Genomic DNA, 16,698 nt, shown 5'->3' on the forward strand with positions numbered 1-16,698 from the left:
GTATAAAATCAGTTAAGTTTTTGGTGGAAATTTTAGTCCAAACATATGCTAAATTATTCTTTTTCTTTCACAGCAATGGTTTAAACTGCTTCTTTAAATTTCTTGCATGGATTTATACGGGTTCAGCAAGTATGTTTTCAGAAGCTATACACTCATTATCTGATACTTGCAATCAGGTGAGAAGTTAAAGCTTTTAAAAATAATTTTAAAGTAATTCTTTTAGGCTTTAGTTTAAAAGTTGGTCTATTTAAAAAGTAAATAAAAACTAGATGTGTTGTCACCCAGCACTTGAGAAGCTGAAGGACTGAGCCACATAGCAAGATCCTGTCTTTAAACAACAAAAAACTAAATGAATTTGGCTTATGGAAGAAAATGTAAGTTGTTTTACTTTGAGTAATTGAATACAGTTGACCTTCCATATCTGTGGGTTCCATATTTATGAGTTCAGCATCCTCAGATTTCACAAATTATGTATTGAAAATATTCAGAAAATTGTGTCTACTGGACACGTATAGACTTTTCCTTGTTATTATTCTCTAAATAATATACCTTAACAGCTATATACATAGCATTTACATGTATTAGCCATGATAAGTAATGTAGAGATGATTTAAAATATAAAAGGATGTTTGTAACTTATGCAAATACTATACTTTATATAAGGAACTTGAACATCCAAGGATTTTAATATTCTCTAGGAGTCCTGGAATTAATTCCCCAGTGATGCTGAGGGATCTTAGTATTTTAAAACAGGTTGTTATGCTTTAAGAGCTTGCAGTGATGGCATGTGAAGTGTAAGCTTATCAGTTACTAAGTGTTTACTTGTAAGATTTTTGGACAAGATACTTAAATTGAGTAGAAATTTGATATCTATGTTTAAATTCCTAAAGACTGTAAGACCCAATAAATTAAAGTTTTTAAAAAAATAAAGATGAAATAATAATGTGATTGTTTGAAATGCCTTCATGTTAGACTAGATGAATTATTTTCCTTGAGTTTGCAAATGAAAAAAGTTTCTTCAAAATTAAAATATATTTTAAACTACCTTTAGTCCAAATTGTAAATACTATAAACCCAAGCCTTTTAACAGAATACTTATATATCATTTCTTTTTTTTTTTTTTTTTGGGTACCGGTGATCAAACTCGGGACCATAGCTCAGTGGTAGAGTGCTGGCCTAGCATGCAGAAATCCTTACCCTTGATTTCCAGGACTGCCAATTAAAAAATTAAAAAATATTTAAGACGAGGTTCAATAAAATTATAAGGAGCAAGGAGAATAACTCGTGCAAGTCTTTGTCAAATGGATTAAAGCCCTTTGTAAAAGTAAGATGATAAGCATTTGCCATTAGTACTAAGAATATTTACCTTGAATTTAATTTTTATACTTAACAATACTTAATAACTATCTCTATAACATTTTGGCAGCCAGTCATGGTATGAGGTAGGAGGAGAGGGAGTGAGGAGAGACACATCAACATAATAATTTTCTCAACAGCTTATCCAAAGATAGGAAAATTGACATGCAGAAGTATTTGTACATGTGGCTGAGGAAAGGTATATAAGGTTACTAGTTTAAACGTTGTTATTTAAAACATTGAAGAGTGATTTTTAAGTTTCCATTCTCTGAAATATTATTCATACATTTAAAAGAATGTGGTACATAGCCATAAACTAGAATAATAACCATGATAAATTGAATAAAAAGTCAGGTTCTTATTCTTTCAGTCATGATAGACTGGATTTAGGTTTTTCCTGTGTAAAAACAGTAAAATATCTAGATGGACTTTATAAAATAACGTTTCAAGCACTAAATGACAGCAGCATAAGACCATGATCCCTGAAAGATGGGAAATAACATATTTGATGTCTATGGTCTCTCTGGCCTATTGCTTGGAGACACATTTGGAGTAGTGGAGCCAGATGAGAGCTAATAGTCTCATTTGGTTGAAAAGACAGATCACAGTTCAGATAGTCTGAAAGTGGCTAAAAATTTCCAGGCAGCATTCCATAGAGGAAGGAGCTACATAGATAAAAACCTGGAAGTCTATGTAGGGATTCCCTTGAGTTGAGTCTTTGTCGAATGCTGAATTACACATGTGCAAGGTATGGATATTAGTTTAGGCAGAGAACTACCAGGGAGCAATAAGCCGACTGATTTTTAGAGCTCACACAGACAGAGCTGGAGTACATTCAGGTTCTGACCAAATGAGATAAGAGAGTATTCACTGATACTCAAGTCAACAAAGGGTTAATATCTTAGTAGTAGAGCTAAATTGTCTTAACATAAAGACTATTCTAGAACCCTTCCTAATAGACCTCTCTTTAAGCTCCAAAAGATCAAGCTGATATGCAAGTAATTTACATTCCAGAAGAAAACTCTGTATTCTTTAAAGAAGACAAAATCCAAACACTCTGTACAGTCACAGTGTTTATCATACAATAAAATAAAACAAACAAAAAACTTGTAAACAATCCAGAACACCACCCCACGCTTTTTAAGGAAGACAGTGAAAACTAAACATTCAATTCAACATTCATAATGTTTGTTATCCAATTTAAAAAAATGGTACTAGACAGTCGAAGGAGCAGGAAAATTTGACTCAACCAGGAGAAAGATCAGTCAATAAAACACAACTGACAGATGATAGAATTATCAAATAAGGGTATCACAGCTACATTTTTGCATTGAAATGAAACAACATAATGAGGACTTCCGGACTTAAAAATTTATATTCGGATGATGAGGTATAAGAATTGATAAAGACTAGGGGCTGGGGATTTAGCTCAGTGGTGCCACCACCTACCTCGAAAGTGGAAGGTCCTGAGTTGGATCCCCAGTACCAAAAAAAAAAATGATAAAGACAAATGGAACAGAGAAGAAGAGCTATCATATGGAAAAATTGGGAGCATTGATCCTCACCTCACACTGTATACAAATTTGTAGTGGCTCGTAGGCCCAAATGTGAAAAATAAAATTATGAAGATTCTAAATGAAAATGTAGGAATATACCTTTTAGATCCTTGGGTAGAAACATTTTGTGAATAAGAAACAGAAAAACACAAAGTTTCCAAATTAAACTTCATCAAAATTTGAAACTTTTGCTTATTAAAAGATAACCTTCACTCTGGGAAGCTGAGGCTGGAGGATTCAAAGTTTGAACCTAGCGTGGGCAACTTAACAAATTAATGAGATCCTGTCTAAAAAAGGCACCCTTAAGAAAATAGAGGCAAGGAGAAAATAATCACAAGGCATATATCTGACAAAGGGTGGTGTACAAAATAACGATTACAACTCCGTAATAAAAAGACAACTCAGGTTTTTGGGTTTTTTTAGGTTAAAGATTTTAGCAGGTATTTCACAAGTAAGCAAACATGAATGGTGACCACTGGGTGCATGAAAAATGTTAACACTGATAGTTATGAGGAGGAAATATATATTAAAACTCAAGAAATCTCTATACATCTTCTATAGCAACTAAAGCCTGAAAGCCAAATGTTGGTGAAGATGGGAAGCCACCAGATCTCTTAGACATGGTGGGCACAGGGTAAAATGGTCCATTCTTTGAAAATATTTGTCAAACATGCTTCTTCTGTGACCTAGCAGTTTTACTCCTAAGTATTTACTCAAGAAATGCAATGAATGTCAACAAAAAAAGAATATTTATAGCGACTTTATTTACAGTGTCCAGAAAAGTAGAATAAACCCAGTGCCCATCAACAGTGAAATGAATAAACACGTTATGATATAATCATTCAGTGGAATCTTATCTGACATAAAGAAATTAACTACTTACCCAGTTAGTAACATATATGCATCTTTAGAAATATACTGAAGGAAGGTGAACACAAAAAAATACTTGTGTTATAATTTCAACTTTAATCTTTGATTGAAAGAAAATCAGTAAAATGATTGCTTCTGATAAAAGTAATTGAAAAAAGGCACAAAGGAACTTTTTGGGTTGATGGAAACCTTCTGTCTTGATAGGAATATGTTATGGGATGCATGCATTTGTAAAACTCAAAGATCTGTATATTTGGTGCCAGGTGTGGTAGCGCATACCTGTAATACCAGAGCTCTGGGCAGCTGAAGCAGGAGAATCACAAGTTCAAGTCCAGCCTGGGCAACTTACCAGTTTAGTGAGATGTTGTCTCAAAATTTTAGAAAAGATTAGGGGATATGGCTCAATGGGAAGGTTCTGAGTTCAATCCCCAATACTGCAAAACAACAACAACAAACTGTATATTTAGAATTGGTGCATTTCATTGTATGTAAATTTTACCTAAAAAATAAAAATTTTCTGTGTGGAACTGTCCATTACTGATTTGATATTAATACTAGGATTGATATTGATATTTTAGTAGTATGAAAATAATCTTGTGACTTTATTTTCTGGAAGGCTTAGTTTTTTTAAGATTTAAAGTTGAAACCGTAGCATGTTTGGAATTTACTTCAAAATACATATGAAGGTCTAGAGATGGCTTGGATAAAGGAGATTTGGTCATGTATTTATAAATGTTGAAGTTCAGTGATAGATGAGTTGAGTTTATTGAAAAGTCCTATAAGGTTTTTGAACTGCTCTGTCTATTCATCTGTCTGTATGTCAGAAAATTCCAATAAAATAAAGTACAAAAAGACATTATGTAGATTGTGATCATTGTTTTTTATTAAGTTCTTTTATTGGTACATTTTAGGTATACAGTTCATTTACATTTATCACTGGGTGTTTGTACCTGTACATGATGTATCTTGCTTCTCATTTTTTCCCCATTCCTGGCCCTCCCTTCACCCCCTCCACCCTTCCCTATTTACAAATAATTTGTTTCCATTTTTTTCCTTCTGTCATGTCTTTTCTTTTCCCTTCTTTACTTTCCCCATCCCTCCCATTTTCCCTATTCCTTTAGACCTTTTCTTCCTATTTCAAAATATCAATTATACATTTTATCCTTATTTACACTTTTAGTTTTTCACACCAGAGAAACTATTTGGTATTTACACATGTATATCCTATTTATTTCACTTAAGAGTATGGCCTCAATGTGAATTCACTTAGCTATAAATGTCTCTAGTTTCTTGTTCTTTATGGCTGAGTAGTACTCCATTTTATTAAAAAACCACATCTTTATCCAGTCTCCAGTTGATGGGCAATTGGGCTGTTTCCAAGTTTTAGCTATTACAAACTGTGTGCCGCTATAAAAATGGTTGAGCATATATCACTGTGGTATGATTCTTTTAATTCTTTGGGGAAGATACCCAGCAGGTAATTAGCTGGGTCAAATGAGACTTCTAATCCTAGTTGTTTGAGGTATCTCCATACGGATTTCCACAGTGATTGCACCAGTCTACACACCCACTAACAATGAAGAAGGGTTCCTTTCTCCCAACAACCCCGTCAGCATTTGTTATTGGTTGATTTCTTGATAACAGCCACTCTTTCTGGGATGAGGTGGAATCTCAGTGTTGTTTTCATCTGCATCTCTCAAATGACCAGTGATGTTGAACATTTTTTCATATGTTTATTTGCTGCTTTTACTTCTTTGTCTGAGAAATGTCTGTTTATTTCAGATGCCCATTTTTGAATTGGGTCTTTATATTTGGGGGGCTGATTTTTTGAGTTCTTTATCTTCTAGATAGTAGACTTTTGTCTGAGGAACAGCTGGTAAAATTTTTTTCCCACATTGTAGGTTATCTTTTAGCTCCATTGGTGGTTTCTTTTGCAGTGCAGAAGCTTTTTAATAAGGTGAGGTCCCAGTTGATTCTTTCTGCTAGTTCCCGTGCTACCAAGGATTTGTTCATAAAGTCTTTTCCTATGCCAGTGTCTTTGAGAGTTTTACCTAACTTCGAGCAAGTTTAGTGTTTCTGTTTTAATATTTAGATCTTTAATCTACTTGGATTTTAGTTTAGTGCATGGTGAAAGATAGGGGTCTAGTTTTAATCTTTGGCAAGTTGAAATCCAGTTTTTCCAACACCATTTATTAAAGAGGCTATCTTTCCTACAGTGAGGATGGTTGGCTCCTTTGTCAAAGATGAGGTAGCTGAGTATGTCTGGAATTGTGTCTGCATCTTCTAGTCTATTCCACTGATCCTCGGGTCTATTTCTTTGCCAGTACCATGCTGTTTTTATCACAGTGGCTTTGTAGTACAGTTGCAAGTTGGGAATTGTGATATCCCCTGCCATGACTCTGTTGCCTAGAATTGCTTTTGCTATTCTAGGTCTCTTCTGGTTCTAGATGAACTTTTGGATTGTTTTCTCTAGTTCTGTGAAATATATTGTTGGGATTTTAATCAGGATTGGATTGAATCTGTATAGCAGTTTTAGAAGTATGGCCATTTTCACTATATTGGTTCTTCCTACCCAGGAACAGGGGATGTCTTTCCATTTTCTTATATCCTGTTCAATCTCTTTTTTTCAGAGTGCTGTAGTTCTCAATGTAGAGTTCTTTTGCTTCCTTCATTAGATTGATTCCTAAATATTTCATTTTTTGGATGCTATTGTGAAAGGGATTGTTTCCCTAATTTCTCTGTCAGTGAGTTTGTTATTTGTGTACAAGAAGGCTATTGATTTTTGAGTGTTGACCTTGTATCCAGCTACTCTACTGAGTCTGTCAATTAAGTCTAGAAGTCTCTTGGCAGAGTTTTTTGGGTCTTCTATGTAGAGTATCATATAATCAGCAAATAATGACAGTTTAACTTCTTCCTTCCCTATTTTATTCTTTTTATTTCTTTCTCTTGTCTAATTGGTGTGGCTGTAATCATATTTTTAAGCATGCACACCCACTTTCTGAAATCTGGCACAAACATGCTCAAAAAGTAACATTAAAAACTGTATGAAGATGGTCTGCATATACTCTGTGTTCTTGAATTGTCCACTTTCCATACCACTTAAATTTCTTTACAATTTTCTGTTAATTTTATAACAATGAATTTTTATAAAGAATTTAACATAACACAAGAGGTAAATAAAAGCTTGAGACTAGTATCAGGAGCTTTGAGACCTTTTTTTGTTTTCATACTAGGGATTGAACCCAGGGCCTTTGCCCTGAGTTTATCCCCAACCCTATTGCTTTTTAACTTTTTTTTTTAAATACATGTTTACCATACATGAAGTTTACATTCATCTTAGGGAGTGGGTACATGTATGTAACATCTTTTTTTTTTTTTGGTACTGGGAATCAAACTCGGGACCTTGCGCTTGTGAGCAGGCGGTGGAACCACTGAGCTAAATCGCGGCCCCTATAACATCTTGATTCTTGATTTTATATTTTATTGTGAGATGATGTATTGCTGAGTTGCCCAGCCTGGGCTCAGACTTGCTATCCTCCTGCTTCAACCTCTCAGGGTGCTGGAATAATAGGCATCCCACCACACCAAGCTGCTTTGAGAATTCTTGAATGAAGAATATGTCTTAGAGTTTTCAAAAAGGCTTTGATGAAGATTTTAACTGGGTCTCATTAAGTAGATGGAAATTGTACTAGTGTCATTTTGAAAACTTTCTTTTAAAATCTATAATATTTAATATTGACTCATGAATTTATTGTGCACCTGAGTTTGTGATGTTTTGAGTGTTTGAAGACCCAGTCCTTTCAGTGTCTTGTAAGCAGGTCCTACACACATGAAATAACTAGTAAGATCTGCGGAGGCTGCATTTAAACAGCTGTGTGACAGTATGGTGCAAAAGGAATTCCAGGAAAGGGAAGGTTTGATCATGGAGCAGGGAGCACTGATAATGCTTCTTAGCCATTATACCATTATATAGTAAATTGTCATTACTTTACAAACCAAATAGATGTTGTATAGGTTAAATATGAATTACCTGTGTGTGTGTATTATAACTGCAGGAAAGAGTGGCAGGATGCATATCAAACATGATTTGATTCTCCCCTGTCTCTTTGGGAGAACAAAATAAAGAATGAGCAGTGATGTCTGATTTTTATAAGAATTAATAAATGTATTTGTGTTCAATTTATAAAACAGTTGATGTTATTCCAGACTTTATTATACACCAAACCCGAATATTATGGATTTTAGAAATAATTGAATACTCATTGAATAGTTCATAAATACTATGAACATATATATAAGTATATATATAAGTATATATATATGCACACATAATGTGAGTTAATGACTTTTAGTGTATAGACTTACAACAATGATATATGTTCCTTTAATTTACTCTTATTCTCTTGGTTTAATTTACTGAAAAGTTATCATCTATGCTTTAGGTAGTTTATCCCCTTTGTAGTCCAATACAAAAACAAAATTTTGTCATAGTGCACATATTTAGCATCAGATATCTATCCAGAAGCATTATTTCTCTGATTATTTGGTACCATGATGAATAAACGGAAAAGCTCCTGATTAATAAAATCACATAGGGAATTCATTCAGAGCCTTTGTAGTCTTGCTAGTTTTTAAAAATAGCTTTCTACATTAGGATAGCAAGGATTTATTAGGAGCAGGCATACTAATATTGAGAGGTTATAGTGGATAACTCTTTAACAAAGGTTATAAACTTTAGAAATTAAAAGATGAAGGCAAGTGAGAAAAAAAAGAAGGTGTGGGAATCTGATAATTCCGAATATGCATGTTAGCAATTTGCTGTATTTATGTTAGATTTTTTAAAAGAAATACAATCTTTTTGGGAAGGCAGGGAGTGTGCTGGCAATCATTCCTAGATCCTTACACATGCTGTGCAAGCATTATACCACTGAACTACATCCCCAACCAAGAGATAAAATCTTAGTTATGACAAGTTTTTCTTTGTTCACTTCCTTCCACTTCATACATAATCACTGCAATGTATACATTGATTTATGGTTTTACAGTTTTATTAGAAATGTATGTGTCCATGTATAACACATACTGTTTAAACTTTTTACTGTTTGTACAGCTATACAGGTTACTCTTCTCATGAAACATCAGATAATACAGACTACCCTAATCAAACTTCTTTCCTCAGAGTTATAAATATAAACTTGTGTTCTTTCAGAACTTTATATTATAGTTTGCAAAAACTACAAAATGTAAGTTGTTCTATACTGTATGTATAGTCCCTATCTTGGTTTTCTGCCCCATCCCATCTAATTGTACATCCAGGAACTTTTTCCATGTAAGTACAGAAAGCTCTAATCTCATTCTTTTAAATTACTGTAGAAATAATGTATGGTTTATCATTTTTTTGGCTCTTCCCAACTAATGGATTTTTAGATTACTTTCACGTGTTTCATCTTCATAAACAGTGTTTCTTTGAACCCCCTTGAGTCCATCTTTATTTTTCTAAGAACTGGAAACCAGAATTGCTGGGCCTTTGGACATGCATCTGTTATTATTAGCTTGCACCCTCTAAATGGGCTTAATCGTATTATACCCTTTATACTACTAATGAATATTTATCTTTTTCCTTTCTCTCCATAGGGTTTACTAGCATTGGGCATCAGTAAATCTGTTCAAACACCAGATCCTACTCATCCGTAAGGATATTATTGCTTTTATTTTTGTTTGTTTTAGCAATGAGTCATTGAAGTAAAAGCAACTGAATTTCGGAAATCTGCAATTTTTATATTGCAGTTTGTGAAAGACTTGGTCATTTATTTTTACTGTAGTATGTAATATGCAGGACTCACTACTGTGTCAAAGTAAATTCAATATATTATTCGAAAATGGAGTTTAAATTACTTTTATGCTTTGTACACAGCATAGAGATCTTGTCTTATCCATATTGGATAATTAATAACAAAGCACATATTTTGATCTTAGAGTTTTTATTTTGGTCCAGGGAAACATGTTTCAGGTTTAGACTAATAAGCTATCAAATCTAAAATTTTGGTGATAATTTTTATTAAATATATACTTATTTTAAATCTTTTTATTGTGATTTAGAAATAATATTCTATTTATATTTCAAAATATGTATTTGTAAAATGAATATACTTTTTAGAATATATCACTCTGAATCTAGTCAATGATTTGAAAGGAGTTTTTTCTTTAGCTTCTACTAATAGCCATCTAAAATGTTTGAATTTACATGCATCATTATTTAACTAGCTTCATTAAAAGAATTTGATCAATTGTAAGGTGAAAAAGTGCATTTTTATTTCTGTGAAGGTGTTCATCTCTCTGTTTTATAAATACCTTTCTTCTTTTTTTTTTGGTACCGGGCATTGAACTCGGGTCCTTGAGCTTGTGAGGCAGGCAGCGGAACCACTGAGCTAAATCCCTGGCCCTATAAATACCTTTCTTGATAGGAAGGTTCTCTTGCTATAAAAAATAAAAATATATTTTGAGTGACTTGTCATTATCAGTAAGCTTGTATTATAGGAAATACTTAGTTCTCTAGTTTGGTAATTATACATCATTATAGTGTTTTAATATTACTAGAGGAAAAATGATTTTCCTGACCAGTTTTATCTACCAAGAATTTTAAGATAGAGGCTAAAATTTTAAAATTTTAGGTTGTAAAGGTTTTTCTCTTAAGGCATTTTCAATAGTCTACTTAAGTACTGCCCAAGAGAATTTTCTTCAATAATGAAAATATTTTATTTTTGTCCAGTATGTTATATATGTATGGCCAATTGGCTACATGTGGCTGTTGAATACTGGAAATATGGCTAGTGTGACTAAATTTTAAACTATACTTAGTTTTCATTAATTTAAATTGCTAAATATGGTTAGTGACTTAGCAGTGTACAGATCTACATGATAAAATCTTTAAGAACCTGAAAATTTCTTTCTTTTTTTTTTTTTTTTTTATTGTTGTTTTTTTGGTACCAGGGATCGAACTCAGGTCCTTGTGCTTGCAAGGCAGGCAGCGGAGCCACTGAGCTAAATCCCCAGTCCAGAACCTGAAAATTTCTTGAAAATATGTGAAATGAAAGTAATAACATTTAATTGGATCTTAATTTACTTTTAAGTTATTAATTTGTGTAAACTTTAGCAGAAAGTAAAATTTTCTAAATCAAACTGATAAAAACATTGTCATATCTATAAATTGGAAATTCTCTATGCTGAAATTACAACTTTGCAAAAAAAAAAATTCAAAGAGCAGTTTTGATTAAGCATTCTTATTTGAATTTGCATCTGTGCCAGACAGGTGCAATAGAGTTTGGGAGTAAATTTCTCAAGAATTATATTTATGAATGAGTGTTTTTTTTCTCTTATTGTATGTCATATTTTTAACTCCCTTAAATAATATTATATTGGTACTTAAAATAATAGAAATTAGAAAATACCTGAATTAAATAATACTTGCTTTTCATAGACCTATTAAGCACATACTTTGAAAGGAAATTATTTTTATTTTTATAAATTGTAATTTTTTAATTTTTTAGGTATGGATTTTCAAATATGCGGTATATTTCTTCACTAATTAGCGGTGTTGGTATTTTTATGATGGGTGCAGGACTCTCTTGGTACCATGGAATTATGGGATTGCTTCATCCTGAGCCAATGGAATCTCTTCTATGGGTAATCCTTTTTTTTCTATCCTTTCCCTCAGCTTGGAAGTAGTATGACATAGTGATTGAGCACTATAGAATGCCTTTCTCATAATAGTATTGTGTTAGTCATCTTTTTATTAATGGGACAAAATTCCTGACATACACAAATTAAAGGAGGAGGGATATATTTTAGCTCATGGTTTCAGAGGTCTCAGTCAATGGTCAGCTGGTTTTAAGATAGACATATCATGGCAGAAAGGCCTTACAAGGAAAGCAGAGAGGCAGCCGTTAAGCAGAGAGAGAAAGGAGGAGTCAGAGAGAGGGAAAGGGGCTGGGGACAGGATATACTTTTCAGAGGCCTGCCCTGAGTGACATTCTCCAACTGGGCCCTACCTCTTATAGCCTATTCAACTATAAACTCATCAGTGATTGATCCATTTATGATATGAACCCCCTGATGAACCAGTTATCTTCCAAAAGATAACTGTGGACACATGAGGTTTTTTTTGGTCCTGGGGATTGAACTCAGGACCTTGCTCTTGCAAGGCAGGCGCCGTGCCACACGTGAGATTTTGATGAGATCCTTTTAAATTTAAAACAAAATGTGAATTAAAGAAGGGGAATGACAAACCTTCTTGACTATACACTCTAGGGTATGTGTCTTGTGCTTTTTAGAACATGAGTGGACATGATCTCTAAATCCGTATGTTTGGTGATATTGAAGAAAGATCTGGAGATATTAAGCCCAACCCCCTTGATTAAACCTTGGGCAATTCCATTAAGTTCTTTAGATACTGCTGAAGAAAAAGAACCCTATTTCATTTAGTTCCAAGAATAGTCTCATATCAGTAATTAAAATACAGTATCCAGTTGCTTGTTACTATTTATAAGTTGGAGGTCTATTTAAATGTAAAGCATTTGCTTTAAGATCTGAAGCCTCCTTCAGGTTGGTATATGTGCTGCCGAAGTGAGCACGAGCCTCCTTCAGGTTGGAAGTCTGGTGGAAATGAGGTGAGGAAGATCACCTTCTGTGTTGCCCTAGCTGAGGCTTCTGTCCTCCTCTTCTATCTTAAGGTAGTGCCCAATATTGGGTCGGGAGCAAAAAAGTACTAGCACAGCAGTCTTATTTTGTATTGGTTTCTCCTCTGTCCTTTATAGATGTTTAAAGCGGTCTTTTCCTTCTTTGGGCACTTCTTGGAGATTACACTCCTTGGCCACCCTGACTAGCTCCCTTGACAAGCACAAACTGGTCCCATAGCACTCACCTGCAGCTTCTGCAACTCATGGTATAATTCTAGACATATTTGACATTGCCCTGTTTTGGCCTCCTTACTTCCAGCTCTTCTAAAATGGTTTGCTGGATATAGAGCCAGGGTGCAGTGTAGTGGGTAGAGGCCTAGGCTGGGACAAAGCCTGAATATGTGCTCTAATACTTCATTTTGGAATGTGGGAGTAACTGAAACCTATTCTGGGTCATGGAGCAGGACAGAATCAAGTCTTGTTTTTAACACCCTACTATATCATACAAACCTACATGAGAACAGGGCTATTACATTTGCTGTTGACCAGTTTTCTACAGTTTTTATTGGTGAGTTTCTTACTATAATATATTTAATATAACTAAATTGAATAAACCTGTATTCCTTCATTCTGAAAAGGTTTGGCTACTTTGTAAATCCAGTACCATAACTTTATGGAGGCAGAGTAATCTCTGAAGTTAGAGATTAAATTTTCAGTTGTGTGTAAGTTTAATAGTTTTTGTTTTTCTGAGTGAGGGAATAAGGTTCTGTTAGACCCTGGCCCTTTGTTAAATAAATAATGGATTCAACACACCATAAACCAATTTATGTTTTTTACGTATTATTTTAGAATCCTTGGCTATAATATGTGCTTTCTCCTTTTATTGGATAATAAGTGTGTCTTAAATCAGGCATGAAGTAGAAGGATATGTAGAGTTACTGGGAAGTTTAGCTACTATTTTAATTATATTAGCAGTTATTAATTTCAGGTTGGTCGTAAGATTCAGTGGAAAGAACCCAGAATGGAAATGGAAAGCCTGCTTCTAGTCTCATTTCCGTGTACTCAGGCACATCACTTAACCTTGGAGACTTCAGTTTCTAGAACAGAATTATGAGAGTGTTAGGTTAGGTTTGAAATTTTCAAACTTGTTTCAGGAAAACCTCAGTTTTCAAAAAGGTATGTTGAAAATTCTACAGATGTTTGATTTGAGTTTCATTGAAATTTTTAATAATTTTGTGTCTGTAAGTTAACTCTTTTATATATCTTGAACTAAAACTTCTTTTGCCATCTTTAAAGAGTGTCCTGGGACTGGAAGGAAGTGGTGATACCAAAAGAAATAATTTATTACTGTTTATAACTACATAGCACTTTGAGTCAGGATTCTCTTCAAACTGAGAATTCAAACAAAATCCAGAAATTACATGGGTATGGTTATGGATCTTTTTTTTTTTTTTTGGTACCAGGGGTTGAACTCGGGTCCTTGCTGCTTGCGCAGCAGGCAGCGAAACCATTGAGCTAAATCCCCGGCCCTGGGTATGGTTATGGAACTTTACTGCATCTGGTGTCCACAGCCCAGATTTCAAATATTTGTGCTCATATCTCATTGTCCTCTTTTGAATTGTTTCCCATCAAGATCCTTATAGTATAGCTTGAGTTTTATTTTGTTTCTGTTTTTAGATACTAGAAAATTTATACATGGATAATAATGATTCTTTAGTGAAATAATCAACTTATTCTGTATTTTAATATTTATTTTCTAGGCATATTGTATTTTAGCAGGATCATTGGTATCTGAAGGAGGTACGTAGTATCTCAAAGTACTTCTTGTTCTCAGTTTAGTGATATATATTGAGCAGTCCATTATTATAGTTTTACTAAGTTCTATTTAATGAAATCATGAGATAGGAATCTAAGCTTTGTCTGCTTTTAGTAAGAAAAGTTTTGTATAATGTACTACGGTTGTCCTGTAATGGATGAAGGAAGGAGAAAAATGTTTTATTCTGAGTATCATATAATGCTGAGTACATCAGAAATGAAGCTTACATACATAACTATACGGAGTTTTTAAAAATCAGGTTTTAGTAATGTTAATGAGAGAAGGCTATCTTATTTTGCCATAAGACCATTTCACAATTTCTGAAATACTTAGCTTTGGCACTCTCATGACAATATCAAATGAAAATGCTTAATTCACTGTTGTACTCATACTATATTTACCCCTTAAACATTGTAATTTCCTATGACTGTTTCGTCCTTCACCTATTTTTAAAATTAATATGATTTTAATTGACAGATCATAATTGTATATGTATGCCCTTCATCTTTGATAGACTGTAAAATAGTGATAATACCACTTGCCTCAAAAGGTTGGGAGAATCAAAAATGATTGTGCTGAGTATGGTGACTTCCAGATAGTGGCTGTTCAATAAGTTAGTATTATCATCATAGTAATTTTATTTAATGACTATGGCTTCGAAATACGAGATTCAGGGGACGGGGATTTAGCTCAGTGGTTTCGCTACCTGCTGCGCAAGCGCAAGAACCTGAGTTCGATCCCCGGTACCAAAAAAAAAAAAAAAAGAAAGAAATATGGGATTCATTTTATTTATTTATTTATTTTTGTTTGTTTGTTTTTTGGTACCTGGGATTGAACTTGGGACCTTGCGCTTGTGAGGCAGGCACCAGAACCACTGAGCTAAATTCTCTGCCCGGGATTCATTTTATTATTTTGATTAATTGGAGTCTTGATAATGACTAGAATTTTTCCTTATTGCCAACATGGCATTAAAGTATTATGTGTATTTATCTTTTGAGATTCCATTTTAAAGTTTGGAAGTATGAAATTTCTTTCCTGCTGATATGAATACTTTTCTTTCAGCAACACTTCTTGTTGCTGTAAATGAACTTCGTAGGAGTGCTCGGGCCAAAGGAATGTCTTTTTATAAGTATGGTATGTATTTTAGAAGCCAGATTGATTCTCTTATTTATTAAAAAACACTTTACATTGTTGCTCTGTTCCTAATAGATGGATGCAAAAATATGTATCTCAGTGTCTTCCCTGTGTGTATATTATGAATAAAACAGCACTTTTAAAAAGAGAAATATAAAATAAATAAATAAAAATAAATAAGAGAAATGTAATGCAATCCGAGTATATGGATCCTATTTGGATTTGACTTAAGTGGACTACTGTATTTCTGTGTATGATTATAGAACTTGAAAAAGTAATTTGACATTTAAGCCAAGAAATTATGTTTATCTTGAACAGTGTTTTAAAAATTATGATCTGTCCTACATTTTAATCTAAATTTGTAGTTTAAATTGGATAATTACTTAAATGTCCTGTGATAATATCAAGTTAACATTTCAGAAATTTTCCGTTTTTTTCCTTTTCTCCTATGATTAAGTAATGGAAAGTCGTGATCCTAGTACCAATGTTATATTATTGGAGGATACTGCAGCAGTCTTGGGAGTGACAATAGCAGCCACTTGCATGAGCCTTACTTCTATAACAGGTAAATTTTTTTAAAATTATAGGTGATTTATTGTGCTACGTAATTTTCTAATATATAGGAATTTTGTTCTTATATCATTGAATAATTTTAAACCAATAGATTAAATATTAATTCCATAGTAATCATTTATTTGTGTGAAATATTTGGTTAGTAAAAGTGTTAGATTTTCCCTGAACTGAAAATTTCTATATATTAGAGCTGGGTATGGTGACACATGCCTGTAATTCTGGCACTCAGGAGGCTGAGGCAAGAGAATTGCCAGAAGTTTGAGGCCAGTGTAGGCTATATAGTGAGTTCAAGGCCAGCCTAGAACACATGGCAAGACCTTGTCTCAAAATCCAAAAACAAGGCCGGGCATTTAGCTCAGTGGTGCTGCTGCCTGCCTGCCTTGCAAGTGCAAGGTCCCAAGTTTGATCCCCTGTGCCAAAAAAAAAAAAAAAAAAAAAAAATTAAAAAAACCCAACCCGGCCAAAAGAAAGAAAAGAAAAAAATTTCTCTACATTAGAAATAAGTAAAAGTATTAGTAGAAGATTTGGGGTGGAGGGTGGTTACTGGGAATCTAACTCAGGGCCTTGTCCTTGCCAGGTAGGCACTGTACCATTAAGCCATATTCCCTGCCCAGGAGATTTCTGTAATACTGTAAACCTTTCTAGCTGTGTCTTCAATTTTGCAATCACTCTGATCTTTAAACTCTTTTCATGTTATAGGTATAGTAACTTTTTATAG

General features: G+C 33.7%; 1 protein-coding gene across 3 annotated transcripts in view; it reads left to right on the forward strand.

Annotated features, from left to right (window-relative positions):
• Slc30a9 (solute carrier family 30 member 9) overlaps nucleotides 1-16,698 on the forward strand; it is a 76,407-nt gene that overhangs the window by 37,865 nt on the left and 21,844 nt on the right. For all 3 annotated transcript variants that reach the window (XR_002396704.2, XM_004849796.4, XM_013073992.3), the window contains 6 exons: nucleotides 74-176; nucleotides 9,417-9,472; nucleotides 11,330-11,465; nucleotides 14,218-14,257; nucleotides 15,336-15,407; nucleotides 15,865-15,972. Coding sequence is in view for 2 of the 3 variants with exons in the window: in XM_004849796.4 (XP_004849853.1) it covers nucleotides 74-176; nucleotides 9,417-9,472; nucleotides 11,330-11,465; nucleotides 14,218-14,257; nucleotides 15,336-15,407; nucleotides 15,865-15,972 (515 nt within the window). In the remaining variant the exon portion in view is untranslated. The remainder of the gene's footprint in view (nucleotides 1-73; nucleotides 177-9,416; nucleotides 9,473-11,329; nucleotides 11,466-14,217; nucleotides 14,258-15,335; nucleotides 15,408-15,864; nucleotides 15,973-16,698) is intronic.

Source organism: Heterocephalus glaber, unplaced genomic scaffold (genome assembly GCF_053883595.1).
Source record: "Heterocephalus glaber isolate CG9 unplaced genomic scaffold, H.glaber_assembly_v1.0 deba00001509, whole genome shotgun sequence".
In the NCBI taxonomy this organism is placed as follows: domain Eukaryota; kingdom Metazoa; phylum Chordata; class Mammalia; order Rodentia; family Bathyergidae; genus Heterocephalus; species Heterocephalus glaber.